Below are 20,774 nucleotides of genomic sequence, written 5' to 3'. Positions count from 1 at the left end.
TGGCTAAATAAGTATGTGATGGGTCTTGTGGGCAAGAGTCTGTGCCCTGCAGGCGACGGTGAGCCCACTGGTACCTGAAAACTCTGTCATTTCCATGCTCAGAAACGTGGAGCTGGCCCAGGATCTCCATAAAATGGAACCCTCACTCACCGACATTGGAGGACACCGCCCTGTTCATGATATCAAGTGCCTCGTTAAATTTGTCCTTGACGGATGGGTGCGCCAGCACTTGGTCTGAGAACATGGACTTCCAACCCAGGTACCACTTGGTGATCTCCTCATAATTTGGGCTGTTACTGAGCCAGGAGCACAGCACCTGCCAAAAGGGAACAAATACGAAACCTGCATCCACAGTGGCAACAAAGGGGAGCAAAACTTCCAAAGGGGCCACTTGTTTTGTGTGGGTCCTGCTCCTACAAGCTGGTGATACCTGCAGGGGGTCAGCTCGGTAGCTAAGTGCCCTGCATGGAAACTGCACCTCGGCCTCCCACCTACACACGCGATACCAGTCCCCACCTTACAGGGCTGTTGGGGGGGGGGGGGGCGGTAATCAGACCAAGTGCTTAGAACAGCATCGGGCACGTGGCAAATGTCCAATAAAGTGGTGCTCGCTGTTCCTGCCCGCCTCATTCTTACCTTGCCGTGTAGTTTACCTTCATTGTGTGGCCACAGCACTGCCACCCAAGGCTCCAGTGACTCCCTCCCTGTCCCCAACGCACCCCAACGAAGCGAAACAAAGCGTACCTGAAGCCACTTGGGGAAGAAGTGCTTTTCAAGAAGCCCCACCAGGCTGGAGACGGAGATCATCCCTTCCCAGTCGATGACCCAGTAAAAAGCATCCATGTGCTGCTGGTGGGGGTTGATGACCAACTCCCCGAGGCACATCCCTGGAAAAGAAACCAGCCTCTAAGGCAAAGCCACACAGCAGTGGCATCACCAGACAAGGTCGGCTTTCGATCTGCTTTTAAAGGTCAAGTTTAAGCTCCTGTGGCTACTCTTAAAAATTGTTTTCTTCTCTAATCCAGTATGACAAAAATTTCAGAATACCTGTGGCTATACTGTCAGCAAAGGCCCGAACCGGACCAATCAGGAGGCAGGCAGGGTCTGACGTGGTTAGTGCAGAAAGGGACCTGGTTAACATTTATATTCGGCCTCAGTGCACAAACGCCACCTCTTATCCTGAGAAATACGCGCTCAGAGCTCAAAGGCCATGTTTCTAAGCAGCACCGTCATTACCGCCAGCCACAGAAGCCAGGCACCGAAGCTGCTCGACCCGGATGCATGTCCCCGTTCCCTTACCCAGCTTGGGCACTATGTTCTTGACCATGAACGCCTCCCAGGAGCCGGGGGTGAAGACGTCCTTCCAGGGCTGGAGGATGAGCTTGGCCGAGGAGTCGCTGGGGTGCCACTTCTGCAGGGCGCTGGCCAGCTTGCTGCGGATGGGAGAGTAGAGCGGCTCCAGGCGCGCCTGCATGAGAGGCAGCCACGGGTGGATCCACGAGTGGATGGGGACAGTGTCTGTGAGCGGGTTCCAGTTTTCCACCTGCAGGAGGAGCGGGGGAAAGGCAGCAGGGAGAGGATGAAGAGGAATGCGAAACGAGCCCCCGTGCTTCCTGATGACAACCGTTTCCCACGCCCAGCCTCACCTCCTTCTGCAGCTTGGGGAAGACGAGCTGGTCCAGGATGCTATCCAGGATCCACACGGGAATGATGTGCACCCAGCTATCCAGAAAGTCCACCATCGGGTCACAGTTCCTCGGCTGCCAGTGAGTGACGATATTTCGAACAAATGGCATCCAGACTTCCCATATCAGCCTATACGAGAAAGGCAGGGGGCGGCTGGCTAAAAGCACTGACTGGTTTCCACGTGTGCAAAGTACACCGCCACCTACCTCTAGGGTAAGAAAGAAAATGGCAACAGCGGGGCAATCCAGTCACAGAAAACCACTGGACCGGCCCATGTGTTGGCCAGACGTGCGCCTGCCTCGACGTGCGCCTGCCTCTCCTGGCCACCCACTCGGCCTTGGGGCCTGTCTCCTCAGTAGCACCTGCCAGGTCCCGCCCCCCATGCGTCGTGTGCTTCCCCAGCTGGAGCTCTATCTGCACATGCTTTAGGGTCACAGCTTCAACGTCACCTCCCCCGAGAGACCTGTGCCCCCCCCCCACAGGTGTGCACCCTTGTCATTCTCTACTGCTGGACCCAGGTGGTTACCACCTGCCTTTTCCCCTCAGTGGAGACAGGCCGTCTCTTCACTCCCAGGGTAAGGCAGCACGGAGCACAGGCAGATCCTCAACGGCCACTTGACAGATGTGGGGTGAACTAATGAATGAATTTAAATTCCCCGAGCAGCATCGGCACGTGGCCAGGGCTCATACAGGCAGTGCCCCCCGTCCCCCCCGAGGAGCACCTGTGGAAGGCGTCTGCCGAGAGGTCCTGCCCACCGTGGGACAACAGCTGGTCGTTCTCCAGGAGGCTTTTCCACTTGGAGATGATCTCGGTGCCATACGTACAGTCCTGAGGAGAAACACATCAGCCGAGAGACAGCCGGCTGACGGCCCCCTTGCCCCCGGGCCTGTCCCGGAGGAGAGGCAGCGCAGCGGACTCCCCGCCCACTCACCTTGAGGGGGTCCCACTCCTTGAAGTAGTCCTTCATGAGCGGGTAGACGATGGCCACGGCCAGGTCCACGCGGTCGGACATCCTGTACTCCTCGTAGTACTTGTCCTGCAGGGTCTCGAAGATGCGGGCGCACTCGTCCAGGGTGAGGGGGTCACCGCAGCCGGGCTGCAGGCGCCGCTCGCACTCCTCCACGAGCCCCAGGACCTTGCTCAGGTTGGAGATGGCCCGTTCCTCGTGCTCCAGGACCTCCGACACCTTTTCCAGCTCGTGGGACAGGTTGACCACCATGTCTCGCTCGTACTGCAGCTGCCGGTCGTTCTGGATGATCTCCTGCTCTGTGAGGTCGATGAGCAGCTGCAGGTTGTGCTCCAGCTCCGGCAGTGCGAAGCCGGGGGCCTTGGCCTCCTTGCCAGGCTGGGGCGGCTGCTGTGACTGCAGCGGGAGCCCGTCGTCGGGGACGCTGTGCTTGTGGCTGATCTGGCTGTAGCTGTAGTAGACCTTCTGCTCCCGGCCCGTCATGTCTATGACCTTGGAGAAGGCGGCAGAGGGCACGTGGCTTAATGCTCACCACTGCTGCCCTGTTAGACACACACCTGAGCCCGGGGAAGGCACGACGCTAGTGGGAACGTGTCAAAACCACACCGTTCAGCAGAGCTGGAGAAGGGCGGTGTTTCTCAAAGTGGGGCCTGGGCTGCGCTAGATTGGAAGAGACTCCAGGGACACAACAACCAACCGGTTGTTGAATCGGTCCCTCTGGACCAACCGGATGGAGAAGACTTTTTAGCAAAACTGACGAAATATGAATGTGGACTATTTAGTTGAGATGAAAATCTATTTTCATGGAAAAGTAGAGGCTGTACTGATCAAAGCAGGCAATGGGACAACAAACACAATCAAAATCGTATTTTGGTAAAAAAAAGTGCATATTTAGACAAAAACACCTGGAAGGATGCCTCTATTTCCTAATTGTCTAAAATGTACTGCATACTGCTCTGTAGTAATAGTTTTTTTAATTTAAAAACAACATGAAACATACAAAAGGCAACCGAGGAAATGAGCTAACTTCAATGTCTGAAGGAGACTGAGGAAACGAGAACGTGGCTGTGCTGAAACAGAAGCATTGCCATCACCTGAGGTGAGAGTGTAATCTCTGAACCACCTGTATTACAAATACCTGGGGGAAAATAACGGAGCATGAGGCCTCAGGCCCCATCTAGAGCTACACTCTCAAAATCTCCAGCTGTGACCTGGACATCTGCGCTTCTCACCAGGTCCCCAAGTAACCTGATACACAACACCCTGACCTCTGAGAACCCCACTCGACTTTCTGTAATACACACGCACTGTATCTCCTACGCTACGTCCCCTACAACAGACATCTGTCACCAATGTTCTCTGGCCACTAGGGACAGTAATGGAAAAGCTCAGAACAGTGGTAATCATCTTAAATGCGATGCTGGGATGCCCTGAGGGCCCACTCCTGCTCGAGAAGTGAGTTAGTGCAACCTTCCCACGATTTAAGAGCCTTGATGACTTTAACCTGTGACTGCACTTCTAGGACTCTATCCTTAACAGCTGTAAAACAAAAACAAACCTTTATACACAAACTAACCTGCCCCAAACCAAACCAGAAATGTTAAAGGTCTAGCAACAGAATGACAGGAGCATCATTAAATCCACTGACGGCAAGCTCCAGAAAGCTGGGGACATTGTTCGATTTAGCACTTTCACGCCACAGGGAGCGCTTGGCACAGGGGTGGGACGGCGATGAACCTGAGCCTGAGTGCGGGGAGTGGGCACAGGCTGCTTCATGCCACAGAGGCAGCACACACACAGCCGGGATGGAAGGCCCGCGGGAACCTTACGAGCAAATGTTCGGTGACTGCTCTGGTGTGTGGGATAACTTTGTGTCTTCCAAGCCCCCATCCTGGACCAGGCATCCACGGGCCCCATACCTTGACCTGAGAGAGCTCCTTCTGGGGAGCAGCGAGCTTCTTGCTAATCCTGCCCTTGGCTTTCAACTCTTCCACTGTCTTGTAAGAGTATCTGGGCTTCTTCTTGCTTCCACTGGGGTCTTTCCTCCACTGGCTCAGCTCCTTCTGAAATTCCTGAGTCAGAGGGATACAGTCCATCACAAGAAGGAAGGCCACTTTTTTCCACAGGTGGGGTCGGTGAGACTTTCACAAGGTTCTGTGCTGAGGACCGTGCTGTGTAACACTAAGCCCAGCCAAGGACACTGCTTGACACCCGCTCCCCGCCCTTACCAATGCTGAGCCCCCTTCCCCACACACCCAACCTTAAGTTCTCCCCAGGACTTCCTGCAACCACACTGTGGTTACTTGTTGACCGCGTCCCTGTCCACCAGGCTCCACACCCGTTCAGCGTGGGACACCAGCCTCCAGCACGGTGAGTGGCACACGGTAGCTGGGCGAGTGAGCGAGCAGATGAACAAACACCAGTTGAAAGGGGCACAGACAGCACCCGGCCCGTCTCCTGACTCACCTCCTCGGCTTCTTCTTCGGAGTCAGCCATGGGGAAGTCTTGCAGGGGCTGAGTGGTGCGCTCCGAGCCATATGCCCCCACGGCGCCCTTCCCCTTTCTCTGCTTGGCTTCGATTGGATTGATGATACCTGACAAATTTCAGCAAAAGACAGAGACTTCAGGTCACGGCAGTTGCCATGTGTGTGAGCCACTCAGGGGGACCACACTCCTGGGTCCTTACTCAAGACGACGCACCACCCAGGAAGGAGAGTGCACTTCTGCCCTCGTAACACTGTTCCACTCCTGGGTGACCGGAAGTGTCTGCATTTATGCTGCCACAGAGCAGTGTGCGGATATCACCATATGTATGTCCTAAACACAGATTTCCATTTCCACTTGGATTCATTGTTTTAGTGGATGGGAATATTCATTTATAACTGGAAACTCTGGCATACTAGAGTCTACACTTTGTTAACTTGGAAGCCTATTAATACAGAGAGGGCAGTAATTCAGATAATATACTAATTCTGATTAAAGTGAGGTGAGGCTGCCATTTAATATGAAACGCCATCTATTTTACTCAGTACTTCATGTCTCCCATGCTTAACTTGTTCTATAACATGTTTAAGCCTTGGAAATAAATGTGTCTTTTCTGTAAAAAAGTTTACAAACAGGACTACAACATTTCAGTGAAGAACTGCCCTCACCCCAAACTTCCCACCACACCCCTTCCAGTTAGTACCGTGGAAATGCCACGTTAGAACGTCCCTTACGCATTCCAGGTCACCTTTTCCATGTTCACTCAAGTCCATGGATTTTTCATACAGCTAACAGTTACCTGTCCTGCCCCTTTGTGAGCAGGGACCACAGACTCCTATGCCTTCAGGGCCCAGAAACATTAACAGGAACAAGGAAAGTGGGCTGGGGTGTGGAGAAGGCTTCCAGAATAAGGTCGTGGCTGCTACCTGGGGCAGGAAGATTCAGCGAAACCACTCACCGCCAAGCAAACCTAGAATTCAGATTTTTAAATACTGGCAACCAGTTTGATTTTTTTTAGAAACAACGGGCGGGCCAGAAAGAAGCCTGTTTTCAGCCTATCAGCCTGCAGCCTATTTGAACCCTAACCTCTCCCTCCTGCTAAAATAAGTGTATTTTATGTAACTTGAGTTCTGATAAAGTGCAGTGGCATGGAGCACAACTGTCATGTGCTGCCAGAAAAGCGAAAAAGCAGAGAAAAGGCAAACCACGCCCCAGCTGCTCTTCCGGCCTCTGCCTGGCCGCCCTCGTGTGAAACGGTGGAGTGGGGGTACCACACCTTGTGCGTTCTTCCCGAGGCCTCTTCCAGGGACATAGCCCATCTTCTGAAGAAGCTTCTGTCCAATTCCTTTTGTGTGTCTTTCCCAGCTGCCAAAATCCATGAAAGACTTGGTTCCTCCTGCAAAACCTTTCTGGCTGGGTTTAAAATTGCCACCCTGAAAAGAAGAAGAAAAATCAAAAGAAGGAAAAACCTAAGGAAGAAAGCTTGGCTGATGGGAACATGGCTGGCAGTCACAGAGCATTGTGAAAAGTATCCTATTGTACAAACCAAACATCTGTGATGTGTCTCAGGAAAGAGACAAGACTGCACTGCACATATCACCCCTCAGGGAAACCTACCTCACAGGGAGAGACCCACACAAGCGGCCTCCAGCTGAACCCCTCCCCCAGCAGATGCTTGGGCCAAAGTGATCTTCCAGGGGTATTACTAAGGTCACAATCCTTCAATAAAAATGCTACCGTTTTTAACTTCTTTGGTCCGAAATCCTTAGGAAATTCATCCTGCTTAACAGGTTTCTCCTCATCGTCGGAGCCTTCCAGCTCCGGCTCTTCTGCCGCCCCTTTCTTGAGCCCCGCGCTGATGAAGTTGACTGGCGCCGAGTAGTCGCGGGCCCTGCGGGCAAACACAAGGCCCCACGGGGTCCATGAGAATTCTCTGCAGGCATCCCTTGGAGCAGCTTTGCTGGCCAGAGAACTTCCTTAGGGCGGACCTCGTGGGATCCACTTTAAAGACCAACCCATTGACTCGTATCAAAAGGGCCCCAGTAATCACGTTTGACATTTTTGCCTGATGTGTTCAAGTCAACTCCGTGGCTTAAGAGTTACCAATAACATACACACTAACAAACGTAGTAAGGTAGATAGCTAGTGGGAAGCAGCCGCATGGCACAGGGATATTGGCTCGGTGCTTTGTGACAGCCTGGAGGGGTGGGATAGGGAGGGTGGAAGACGCAAGAGGGAAGACATATGGGAACATATGTTTATGTATGACTGGTTCACTTTGTTATAAAGCAGAAACTAACACACCATTGTAAAGCAATTATACCCCAATAAAAATGTTAAAAAAAAAAAGTTACCAATAACAGAGTTGACTTAAAATTGTAAATATGATGTAACTGTCCACCTTCCTTTTACGTTTTTAAAAAATTAACTTACTTTAAAAAGCATTTGTGACATTGAGTCGAGATGGCATCCCCCCCAAGACTCCAGGAGCACATGTACAAATGGAGCGGCTCTCAGAGAACACCTGCTGGACACCAGCAGAGGACCTCGGACACCAGAAAGGACAAGAAGGAGCTCCGCGGAACCAGGGAGGACGAAGAAAGACAAAAAAAAAAAAAAGCAGCAGGACAGGACCTGCACCCCTGCGGGGGGAGGTCTCGTCACGGGCGGAGAGATCAGCCGGGACAGAAAGGGAGCTCCGGAGGCTCAGAGGAGAACGCAGCAACCGGTCCGTGACAGGCAGGACAGAGTGAGAACTAGGCGGACGGTCTGTGCCACAGCCCTACACACCCCAGCCTGAGGCCTGTGCCCGCTGGGACGGGCAGGGGCTGCGTGCCCGAAAGTGGGGTTTAAAGAACAGACCTGGGAAGAGGCCTGCTGCTGGCTGTGCAGAGACAGGCTGTAGGGGTGGGAGTGCGGAGCTCTGCAACCAGGAGTGCTGGTGAAAGCAGCCCAGGCCGCCACAGAAGTGAAGTGCCATTTCTAAGAGGCGCACAAAGCGCAGGGCCACCACCGCAGCCCCTTCCGCACGCACGGCCCCTGCCTCTCCCAGAGCAGCCCGCTCGCCCGAGCCGGCTCGTGCGCTCCAGCGGCCTCGGGAGCAGATGCCCGTGGGTAGCCCGCACGCAGAGGTGGGGCTGAAGCCACAGCTGAGCCCCAGGGGCCCTGAAACTACGGAAGAAGAGCTGAAGTCTCTCCTTGCGGCTGCGCGAACTGGATTTACGCCTCCGCTGGGGGCTTTATAAACTCAGCTCCTGCTGAACGTCCAAGAGGACGTCCGAGAGGACGAGTGCCCCCTCGGCTGAAACAGGCCTGGCTTCAGCAGCCGAGGGCTCCGTGGGCACATACACGCGGGGCTGGGCTGGGCCAGGCCGGAGTCGGAGCTGCCCCCACAGCGGGTCCAGGTGCAGCACTGCTGCGGTCCTGGGACCTGAGTTCAGTGCATGTGCACTGCTGGCCTGGTGAAAACAATGCCTGAGCGTCACCGGGGCCAACTGCCGGCTCACCGCAGTTAAGGTGGGACCAGTGCCAACAACAGCGTACTTTGTAAGCCCACGCAGCGGGGGAAGAGTGACACAACAGAGCACATTCACAGGTGAATGGAGGAATACTCCATTGGCTCCATTCTCCATTCCACTCCATTCCACTGAGGAATACTCAGTGGCTTCTCTCCCAGTGGGAGTGCTCCAATCCCACCTACCTTGCACCGCAGATCAGAAACAGCTCAGAAACAGATCTGGGGGCTTCTACTCCAACAGCTAGGGAGCAGACCCTGCCCCTGACACAGCAGTGACAACCACAGAGCAAAGAGGAGGCCTCACTCGATAGCCAGTGTAGGCTCTGGTCACAACATCAGTCACACCACCTATCACAGGGATAACGGCCAGCATACACTGAGGAAAGAGGTGGCAGACATCCATACTAAAGGCAACACTTGCACTAAAAAAATATTAAACCCACGCAGGCTACACAGGGACATTCCCACTTAAAAAGAGCCTTCCAGGGACTTCCCTGGTGGTCCAGTGATAAAGAATCCACCTCACATTCCAGGGATGTGGGTTTGATCCCTGGTCGGGGATCTAAGATCCCACATGCTGTGGGGCAGCTAAGCCTGCACGCCACAACTACTGAGCTCACACACCTCAACCAGAGCCCGCATGCTGCAAACTACAGAGCCCAGCCCTCTGGAACCCGTGCACCACAACAAGAGAGAGAAAACCCACACCCACAACTAGAGAGAAGCCCACGCACCACAACAAAGAGCCCGTGCGCCACAACGAAGATCCCACATGTGCCGCAACTAAGACCCAACACAGCCAAAAATAAATAATAAATGAAATAAATAATAAATATTGAAAAAAATTGCCTTCCAAGACAGTCTGAGGGCCTGGCGTCAGGAGGAGGAACCCCCAGGGCATTTAGCTTTGAAGGCTAGTGGGGCTTGAGTGCAGGAGTTCCACAGGGCTGGGGAAACAGAGACTCTACTTTTGAAGGGCACACACAAGGTCTCACATGCACTGGGACCCAGCACAAAGCAGTACCTCCACAGGAACCTGGGCTAGACCTACTTACAGGTCTTAGAGGGTCTCCTGGGGAGGCAGGGGTCAGCTATGGCTCACTGGGGGGGCAAGGACACTGGTGGCAGAGGCCCCAGGGAACACTGGTCAGTGTGAGCTCTCCTGGAGGTCCCCATTTTGGCACCAAGACCTGCCCCCACCCAACAACCTGCAGGCTCCAGTGCTGGAACGCCTCAGTCCAAACAACCAGCCAGATAAGAACACAGCAGAGAGGCTGCCTAAAGTACTGAGCTTAAAGCCACCTCTTGACACAGCCCTCCCCACCAGAGGGAAAACACCCAGCTCCACCCACCACAGGGCAGGCATCACTCCCTCCCACCAGGAAGCCTGCATAAGTCCCTGGACCAACCTCACCCACTAGGGGGAAGACACCAGAATAAAGAGGAACTACAATCCTGCAGCCTGTGGAAAGGGGACCACAAACACAGAAGGACAAAATGAGATGACAGAGAAATATGTTTCAGATGAAGGAACAAGATAAAACCCACAAGAACAACTAAATGAAGAAGAGATAGGCAATCTACCTGAAGGAGACACTTCAGAGTAATGTAGTAAAGATGATCCAAAATCTCAGGAGAAGAACAGAGGCACAGGCCGAGAAGACACAGAAATGTTTAACAAAGAGCTAGAAGATTTAAAGGACGAACAGATGAAGAATACAACTAAAATGAGAAGTACACTAGAAGGGGGACTTCCCTGATGGTCCAGTGGTAAAGAATCCGCCTACCAATGCAGAGTACACGGGTTCGATCCCTGGTCAGGGAACTAAGATCCCTCATGCTGCAGGGCAACTAAGCCTGTGCGCTCCAACTACTGAGCCCGCGTGCCTCAACGAGAGAGCCCACGCGCCACAAACTACAGAGCCCACGCACCCTGGAGCCCACGCGCCAAAACTAGAGAGAGAAAACCTGCACACTACAACTAGAGAGAAGCCCACGCAGAGAGAAGCCCACATGTCACAACGAAAAGCCCGCGTGCAACTAAGGCCCAACGCAGCCAAAAATAATAATAATAATAATAAATATAAAAAAGATACACTAGGAGGGATCAATAGCAGAATAACTGAGGCAGAAGAACAAATAAGTGAGCTGGAAGACAGAGTGGTGGAAATCAATGCCATAGAACAGAATAAAGAAAAAGAATGAAAAGAAATGAGGACAATCTCAGAGACCTCTGGGATAACATTAAACACACCAACATTTGCATTATAGGGGTCCCAGAAGGAGACGAGAGAGAGAAAGGGCCTGAGAAAATATCTGAAGAGATTATAGCCAAAAACTTCCCTAACATGAGAAAGGAAACACTCAGTCAACTCCAGGAAGTGTAGAGAGTCCCATACAGGATAAACCCAAGGAGGAACCCACTGAGACACATATCAATCAAACTGACAAATACAAAGAAAAAATATTAAAAGCAACAAGGGAAAAGCAACAAATAACAAGAGAATCCCCATAAGGTTATATCAGCTGATTTTTCAGCAGAAATTCTGCAGGCCAGAAGGGACTGGCACGATATATTTAAAGTGACAAAAGGGAAAAAACCTACAACCAAGAATACTCTACCCGGGACTTCCCTGGTAGTGCAGTGGTGAAGACTCTGCGCTCCCAATGCAGGGGGCCTGGGTTTGATGCCTGGTCAGGGAACTAGATCCCACATGCAGGCAGAACTAAGACTTTGCATGCCACAACTAAGGAGCCAGCAAGGCTCAACTAGGGAGCCCTCAAGCTGCAACTAAGGAGCCTGCCTGCCACAACTAAGACCCAGCACCACCAAATAAACAAACAAATTAATTAATTAAAAAAAAAAGAATACTCTACCCAGCAAGGCTCCCATTCAGATTTGAGGGAGAAATCAAAAGCTTTACAGATAAGCAAAAGCTAAGAGAATTCAGCACCACCAAACCAGCTTTACAACAAATGCTAAAGGAACTTCTCGAGGCAGAAAAGGCCACAAACAGAAACAAGAAAATTATGAATGGGAAAGCTCACCGGTAAAGGAAAACATACAGTAAAGGAAAGAAATCATCCACACACAAATATGATATCAAAACCAGCAACCATGAGAAGAGGATAGTACAAATGCAAGAAATGGGAAATGCATCTAAATTAAGAGACCAGCAACTTAAAATATCCTTGTGTGTGTGTGTAGGCTGCCATATCAAAACCTCATGGAAACTGCAAACCAAAAAACTACAATAGATCCACACACAATCCAAAGCAATCCGAACACAACATTAAAAACAGTCATCAAAGCACAAGAGAAGAAAACAAAAGGAAAAAGACCTACAAAAACAAACCTGAAACAATTAAGAAAATGGCAGTAAGAACATACATATTGATAATTACCTTAACTGTAAATGGATTAAATACTCCAACCAAAAGACAAACACTGGCTGAATGGATACAAAAACAAGACCCGTAAATATGCTGTCTACAAGAGACCCACTTCAGATCTAAGGACACATAGAGACTGAAAGTGGGGGAATGGAAAAAGGTATTCCATGCAAATGGAAATCAAAAGAAAGCTGGGGTAGCAATACTCGTATCAGATAAAAGAGACTTTAAACACTGTTACAAGAGACAAGGAAGGACACTACATAACGATCAAGGGATCAATCCAAGAAGAAGATATAACAATTGTAAATATTTATGCACCCAACACAGGAGCACCTCAATACGTAAGGCAAATGCTAACAGCCATAAAAGGAGAAATCGATTTTACAGCCCACTTTTATCAATGGACAGATCATCCAGACAGAAAATCAATAAGGAAACACAGGCCTTAAATGACACATTAAACAAGATGGACTTAACTGATATTTATAGAGCATTCCATCCAAAAGCAGAATACACATTCTTCTCAAGTACACATGGAATATTCTCCAGGATTGATCACATGCTGGGCCACAAAGCGAGCCTCAGTAAACTTAAGAAAACTGAAATCATATCAAGCAACTTTTCTGACCACAATGCTATGAGATTAGAAATCAACTACAAGAAAAATACTGTAAAAAACACAGACACACAGAGGCTGAACAATATGCTACTCAACAACCAACGGATCACTAAAGAAATCAGAGAGGAAATCACACAACACCTAGAGACAAATGACAACAAAAACACAATCCAAAACCTATGGGACACAGCAAAAGCAGTCCTAAGAGGAAAGTTTATATAGCAATACAATCTTACCTCAGGAAACAACAAAAATCTCAAACAACCTAACCTTACACCTAAAACAACTAGGGAAAGAAGAACAAACAAAACCCAAAGTTAGCAGAAGGAAAGAAATCATAAAGATCAGAGCACAACTAAATTAAATAGAGACAAAGAAAACAACAGAAAAGATCCATGAAACTAAAAGCTGGTTGTTTGAAAAGATAAATAAAACTGAAAAACCTTTAGCCAGACTATCAAGAAAAAAAAGGAGAGGGCTCAAATCAACAAAATTAGAAAGGAAAAAGGAGAAGTTATAATGGAAACCACATAAATACAAAGGATAAGAGATTACTACAAGCAACTACAATTCAATAAAATGAACAACCTAGAAGAAATGGACAAATTCTTAGAAAGGTACAATCTCCCAACACTGAACCAGGAAGGAATAGAAAATATGAACAGACCAATTGCAAGCACTGAAAGTGAAAATGAATAAAAAACTGCCAACAAACAAAAGCCATCCAGGACCTGATGGCTTCACAGGCGAACTATATCAAACACTTAGAGAAGAGCCAACATCGGTCCTTCTCAAACTATTCCACAAACTTGCAGAGGAAGTTAACACTCCCAAACTCACTCTATGAGGCCACCAGCACTCTGATATCAAAACCAGACAAAGATATCACAAAAAAAAAAGAAAAGAAACAAAATTACAGGCTAGTTTCACTGATGAACATAGACGCAAAATCCTCTACAAAATACTAGGAAACCAAATCAAACAATACATTAAAAGGATCATACACTATGATCAAGGGGCCCTCATCCCAGGGATGCAAGGATTCTTTAATATCTGCAAATCAATCAGTGTGAAACACATCAACAAACTGAAGAATAAAAACCATATGATAATCTCAATAGATGCAGAAAAAGCTTTTGACAAAATTCAACACCCATTTATGATAAAAAAAAAAAGAACTCTCCAGAAAGTGGGCATAGAGGCAACATACCTCAACATAATAAAGGCCACATATGACAAACCTACAGCTAACATCATACTCAACGGTGAAAAGCTGAAAGCATTTCCTCTAAGATCAGGAACAAGACAAGGATGTCCACTCTTGCCACTTCTATTCAACATAGTTTTGGAAGTCCTAGCCATGGCAATCAGAGGAGAAAAAGAAATAAAAGGAATACAAATTGTTAAAGAAGAAGTAAAACTGTCACTGTTTGCAGATGACATGATACCATACATAGAAAATCCTAGAAAACTACTAGAGCTCATCAATGAATCTGGTAAAGTTACAAGATACAAAAGTACACAGAAATCTGTTGCATTCCTGTACGCTAACAAAAGATCAGAAAGAGAAATTAAAGAAACAACCCCATTTACCATCATCAAAAAGAATAAAATACCTAGGAATAAACCTACCAAAAGACCTGTACTCCGAAAACTTTAAGATGCTGGTGAAAGAAACTGAATATGACACAAACAGATGGAAAGATATACCATGATCCTGCATTGGAAGAATCAATATTGTCAAAATGAATATTCTACCCAAGGCAATCTACAGATTCAATGCAATCCCTATCAAATTACCAATGGCATTTTTCACAGAACTAGAACAAAAAACTTTTAAATTTGTACAGAGACACAAAAGACCCCAAATAGCCAAAGCAATCTTAAGAAAAATGGAGCTGGAGGAATCAGGCTCCCTGACTTCAGACTACACTACAAAGCTACAGCCATCAAGAGTATGGTACTGGCACAAAACCAGAAATACATATCAATGGAACAGGATAGAAAATCCAGAAATAAACCCACACACCTATGGTCAATTAGTCTACAACAAAGGAGGCAAGACTCTACAATGGAAAAAAGAGTATCTTCAACAAATGGTGCTTGGAAAACTGGACAACTAAATGTAAAAGAATGAAATTAGAACATTCTTTAACATCATACACAAAAATAAACTCAAAATGGATTAAAGACCTAAATGTAAGACCTGATACTATAAAACTCTTAGAGGAAAACATAGGCAGAACGCTGACATAAATCGCAGCAATATCTTTTTCGATCTGTCTCCTTGAGTAATGGAAATAAAAATAAAATAAACAAATGGGACCCAATTAAATTCAAAAGCTTTTGCACAGCAAAGGAAACCATAAACAAAACAAAAAGACAACCCACAGAATGGGAGAAAATATCTGCAAATGATGTGACTGACAAGAGATTAATCTCCAAAATCTACGGTTCATGCAGCTCAATATCAAAAAAAAAAAAATCAAAAAATGGGCAGAAGACCTAAACAGACACTTCTCCAAGGAAGACATATACATGGCCAAGAGGCAACTGAAAAGGTGCCCACCATCGCTAATTATTAGAGAAATGCAAATCAAAACTACAATGAGATATCACCTCACACCAGTCAGAATGGCCATTATCAAAAAATCTACAAACAGTAAATACTGGAGAGGGTGTGGAGAAAAGGGAATCCTCCTACACTGTTGGTGGGAATGTAAATTGGTACAGCCACTTTGGAGAAGAGTATGGAGGTTCCTTAAAAAACTAAAATTAGAGCCATCATATGATCCAGCAATCCCACTCCTGGGCATATATCTGGGGAAAACCATAACTCAAAAAGATACATGTACCCCAATGTTCACTGCAGCACTATTTACAATAGCCAAGACATGGAAGCAACCTAAATGTCCATTGACAGATGAATGCATAAAGATGTGGTACACACAATGTTCACTGCAGCTCTATTTACAACAGCCAGGACACGGAAGCAACCTAAGTGTCCATCTACAGATGAATGGATAAAGAAGATGTGGCACATATATACAATGGAGTATTACTCAGCCATAAAAAGAAACGAAATTGAGTTATTTGTAGTGAGGTGGGTGGACCCAGAGACCGTCATACAGAGTGAAGTAAGTCAGAAAGAGAAAAATACCGTATGCTAACACATATATATGGAATCTTAAAAAAAAAAAAAAAGGCTCTGAAGAACCTAGGGGCAGGATAAAGATGCAGACATAGAGAATGGACTTGAGGACGTGGGGAGGGGAAGGGTAAGCTGGAATGAAGTGAGAGAGTAGCATTGACATATATACACTACCAAACGTAAAACAGATAGCTAGTGGGAAGCAGCTGCATCGCACAGGAAGATCAGCTCGGTGCTTTGTGACCACCTAGAGGGGTGGGATAGGGAGGATGGGAGGGAGGGAGACGCAAGAGGGAGGAGATATGGGGATATATGTATATGTATAACTGATTCACTTTGTTATAAAGCAGAAACTAACACACCATTGTAAAGCAAATATACTCCAATAAAGATGTTAAAAAAAAGATGTGGTACTTATATACAATGGAATATTACTCGGCCATAAAAAAATAATGAAATAATGCCATTTGCAGCAACATGGATGGACCTAGAGATTATCATACTAAGTGAACTAAGTCAGACAGAGAAAGACAAATATCATATATCACTTATATGTGGAATCTAATTTAAAAAATGACACAAATGAACTTATTTCCAAAACAGAAACAGACACACAGATCTGGAAATCAAACTTATGGTTACCAAAGGGGAAATGTGGGGGGAAGGGATAAATTAGGAGACTGGGATTAACATATACACACTACTGTATATAAAATAGATAACTAATAAGGACCTACTGTGTAGCACAGAGAACTCTACTCAATATTCTGTAATGACCTATATGGGAAAAGAATCTGAAAAAAAAAAAAAGCATTTGTTTCAGACACTATTTCAAGTAGAAAAATCAAACATAAATAAAAATCATAAATAAATAAAATATATTAAGAGAGATTATATGAATGTAAATTACATGAGCAATTATATCAATCAGATTCTTAGAAAATCTCATGTCCATTAAATTTGTTTATGAAAACTAAAATACCTAAGAGGGACTTCCCTGGTGGTCCAGTGGCTAAGACTCCGTGCTCCCAATGCATGGGGCCCAGGTTGGATTCCCTGGTCAGGGAACTAGATCCCACATGCTGCAACTAAGAGTTAGCACACTGCAATAAAGATCCCACATGCCACAACTAAAATATCCCACGTGCCACAACTAAAAAGATCCTGCGTGCCACAACTAAGACCCAGCACAGCCAAATAAATAAATAAATAAAAATAAAATATTAAATAAATAAATGAATAAAATACCTAGGAAATTAACTCCGTGAGATGAAAAGTATTGATTTTAACCCTGAATGCCTCAAGAACAGTAGTTACAATAAGTCATTAGCAACAGTTCCCTTTTGTATGAACTGGAGCTGATAGCTTTCTATTATGTAGTTAAAGGGAGAGAAAAGATTCCAAAGAAAAGCCCCGGGAATACAGCAAAATAAGGCGATGCTTTACAAAATGACTAACGTAGTAAATAAACATCCCCATGGCAGCAATAAAATTCAGAGAATTTTTTCCTAAGAGATGCAATATAAGAGCCCAACTCTAGAGTCAGACAGGCCCAGATTCTCAGCTTAGCTGCGTGACTTTTGGCTGCTATTTCTTAATCTGTAAAATGGGGTGATAATAATGGTACCTTTCTCGGACTTCCCCGGTGGTGCAGTGGTTAAGAATCCACCTGCCAAATGCAGGGGACACAGGTTCAAGCCCTGGTCCGGGAAGACCCCACATGCTGCGGAGCAACTAAGTCTGTGCACCACAACTACTGAGCCTGCGCTCTAGACCTCGCGAACCACAACTACTGAGCCCGTGTGCCACAACTACTGAAGCCCACGTGCCTAGAGCCCGAGCTCCGCAACAAGAGAAGCCACTGCAATGAGAAGCCCGCGTACCGCAACGAAGAGTAGCCCCCACTCGCTGCAACTAGAGAAAGCCCGCGTGCAGCAACGAAGACCCAATGCAGCCAAAAATAAATAAATAAATAAATAAATTTATTTTAAAAATAATGGTACCATTCTCATAAGGTCAATGAGACCAGGCCTGTTAAGAACCCAAAGATTTTGGCTGCTATTATTATCTTATGATCTTGCAATTCTTGACCCCTGATCTACTCATTGTCTGCTGTTAGATTTCTTGCCAGAAGAAAAAAGGGTGAACTGATCTCTGCTCTTTCTCCCCAGTTTCTTTTGTGAAAAATTTACAATATCAATGGGCTGGAGCTTCCAAGCCTCAGGTGGGGACAGGGAGACAAGCCCAAATCTACTACCCACTCTGGTCAAGTGAGTTGCAGCCAACACACACATGACTTCACACCAAGGAGGAGGCTTTCAGCCTGAATCCTCATCCCTATGCTGCCATCTTAGCCCAGGTCTCCCGCACCTCTGCCAGGACCACTGCCTGGGCCTCCTCACAGAGCCCCCTCTTCCACTGTGGCTCCCCGCCAACTTTGCACATGAGCAAAAGGGTCTTCTACCCTTCTCCCCAGGTCATACCCTCTCTACACAAACCCACGGCCTCTTCTCAAACTATACTCCCCACTCTCTCCCCGCTTCAGCCCACAAAACCTCTCATATCCTCATGGGTGCCCTGCTGCCTCCCATCAAGGGCCTTTGCTTACTTGTGCCTGCCCTACCGGCCAATCTTCCCTGACCTCCCAGAATAGGTCATACTCCCTAAAATGTGTTTCCCCTCAGGTCCTAAATCAGTTATACCCTTCCATTGTGTGAGCCTGTCTCCATCCACTAGAGTCTGGGCTCCTGGAAAGCAAGGACTGGGTCGACAGCACAAGGCTTAATATACATAACTGCTCACTTAACACCAAGTGATGATCAACAGTCAGAGAGCAGCGCTCTAACCTAAAGCGGAACTGGGCTCCCGAGCTGATGCCGCAGCTAAGGGACTCAGTGAGGCTGGGAGAGAAATTTACTTAGCGGGGTAGCTCCCCAATTCCTAGGGAAGCAGCCCGTGCCAGCCATACCGTTTGCCTCCAAAGCTGGGCCTCTCTTCATCCGAGTCTCGCTCTGCCCACACTCCGTAGGTGGCCTCTTCCTTGGTCTGCCAGTGGCGCTGCCGGTTGGGGTTGAATTCATTCTGGAGATCCCAGTCGGTGATCTCAAAGTTCTCCCGCTCGTCCTCGTCATCCATGAGGCCTTGGCCTTCCCCGTCCCGGTACAAGTGGGACAGTGACATGCCCTGTCACTAAAGGAAGGGATAAAAGAAGGTACAGTCTGTGACAAGTCCTGGGAGCAGCAGCATGCTCCCCTCTGAGTTCCCACTCCTTGCTGCCTTTAGAACTCCCTCCAAACTAAAATTCACTAACATCATTGTTACAATTCAATAAAGCACACACTAAAAACATATTGTAGAAAACAACAGGTACTAGAACAGGTGGAACAAAAGACCAGTCACAACAGTCGCTGTGATTCTTAAGCATGTATTTCCTTGTCAATGTCGTAAAACATCACACACGCTCACATACACACAATCCACATAAAAACAACTAAGGAAGTATGTTGTTCTATGTATTATTGCCTCAGAAATGAGGCAGACATCTTCCTGGACCCCAGATTTTATTAGTTTTTTCTATTATCGAGTAAAGAGCTTCATCTGACCTCCGACAGTTGCAGCACAGTGAGTTTTTTTCGAAGACGCTTTTCTGAAACACATTATTTGATGAAAGCCTCATCAAATGAGCCTTAGTTTTCTTCACAAAACATGAACCTCTTCTGAGGCGCCAGAAGGCAGTAGTAACTATGAACACGACCTTAACAGTACACAGCTGTGAAGTGGAATACAGCTATCATCTCAGGGTAGCTGGGTGATGAGATTCAGCTGTCTCTTAAGTGGATTAACTGCAGTACCAACCTTAGAGCGTGCTTGTAAGGCAGATTCAACGAGATGGTGCTTTAAAATCACTTAGCTCACAATAAGTGCTCAAGGAAGAGCTTGTTATGGTAATCCCATGATTAGGTTCATAGCCCTTCCTATTACTGGATTCGGGAATGAGCCGAGCAAAGTGGCTGTGAAACCAGCTGCTAAAATCACAGCCCGAGTTCAAATCTCCACTCTACCAGGTACTCAGTGTATGAGTATTAAATGCAGATGAAATGCCACGCATGGGCCACCACACAGCAATACATTCAATATATGACAGCACTGTGATTCGCCTCTAGCAGTTGCTGCAAACAGCCTTCAGGGACGCGGGATGGCTATTTCCCCAGGCGGTGTTAAACTCTGGTCAGCTGTTTGAAAGTTTCCCTGCTTACTCTACTCACTGGTGCACTGGTTGGGTGCTGCCGGTCCCAGCCTCATCCAGGAGCGCAAAAGAGGGAAACATTCTCAGAGGAGGCGGGGAGTCCCAGATACACCGCTGCCTCCTTGGGCACAGAGCATGGGGATAACCACATAGTTGTCACGAGTACTAGAGCCCCCGGGGGGTGCTAAGCACTTGCTGGACGCTTCAGGCCGATAATCTCATATAGGAATCAAGACACTTCTACGAGGAAGGTACTACTAGCGTCCTCAAGCTTCAGATTAAGTAAAGTGACGCTAAGTTAAATAATTTGCCCTAGGTTCCACGGCTGGCGGGGCTCGAAACCAGGTGGGCCTGAAGCCGGGGCTCGGGTGTCTCCCTGCCATGCTGTCCAGGCCCCGCGGCGGAGACTCGGTGCCTAACTCGGCCCAGGCCCCGACTGCCCGGTGACCCCGCGCGGCCCGCCCCTCTCCCCGCCTCGGCAGAGCCGTCTGCGAAAGGGAAGCTCAACTGGCGAGGCCGAAGCCCACCTCCCCCAAACCGGAGCACCCACTCCCACCGGCACAGAATCCCCCGAGTCCCCTGCCCACTCCCGGGCGCCGCTCACCTCTCTCCTGCTCAGCGTATCAAACACAACTACCCGCTCCGGGTTAGAAGCGCGTCGCTTGGGGCCGGAACCCGGATGTGCCGGGACAGGCGCGCCGGAAATG

The 20,774-nt window shown here is 47.9% G+C and overlaps 1 protein-coding gene and 1 long non-coding RNA gene across 3 annotated transcripts in view; one reads left to right on the top strand and one right to left on the bottom strand.

The window, feature by feature from the left end:
- LOC137203719 (uncharacterized) overlaps positions 1–15,615 on the top strand; it is a 16,474-nt gene extending 859 nt beyond the window's left edge. The window contains exon 2 of the long non-coding RNA XR_010933260.1: positions 103–15,615. This is a non-coding gene — a long non-coding RNA (uncharacterized lncRNA). The remainder of the gene's footprint in view (positions 1–102) is intronic.
- Positions 1–20,774, bottom strand: part of TFIP11 (tuftelin interacting protein 11) — a 22,311-nt gene extending 1,537 nt beyond the window's left edge. The window contains exons 1-13 of one of the 2 annotated variants that reach the window (XM_067700399.1): positions 20,672–20,746; positions 19,424–19,590; positions 18,790–19,010; positions 6,876–7,029; positions 6,415–6,571; positions 5,121–5,248; positions 4,574–4,726; positions 2,619–3,146; positions 2,409–2,515; positions 1,647–1,815; positions 1,300–1,543; positions 745–887; positions 151–316 (exon numbers count right to left, since the gene is read on the bottom strand). In XM_067700399.1, coding sequence (XP_067556500.1) covers positions 151–316; positions 745–887; positions 1,300–1,543; positions 1,647–1,815; positions 2,409–2,515; positions 2,619–3,146; positions 4,574–4,726; positions 5,121–5,248; positions 6,415–6,571; positions 6,876–7,029; positions 18,790–19,001 — 2,161 coding nt within the window. In that variant the 5' untranslated portion in view covers positions 19,002–19,010; positions 19,424–19,590; positions 20,672–20,746. Of the gene's footprint in view, positions 1–150; positions 317–744; positions 888–1,299; positions 1,544–1,646; positions 1,816–2,408; positions 2,516–2,618; positions 3,147–4,573; positions 4,727–5,120; positions 5,249–6,414; positions 6,572–6,875; positions 7,030–18,789; positions 19,011–19,423; positions 19,591–20,671 lie in introns of both variants that reach the window. The other variant, XM_067700398.1, reaches the window with a different exon arrangement.

This window comes from Pseudorca crassidens, chromosome 12 (assembly GCF_039906515.1).
Source record: "Pseudorca crassidens isolate mPseCra1 chromosome 12, mPseCra1.hap1, whole genome shotgun sequence".
Lineage (NCBI taxonomy): Eukaryota > Metazoa > Chordata > Mammalia > Artiodactyla > Delphinidae > Pseudorca > Pseudorca crassidens.
Note: the sequence above shows the minus strand (reverse complement) of the source record. Positions and strands in the feature narration are given on the sequence as shown.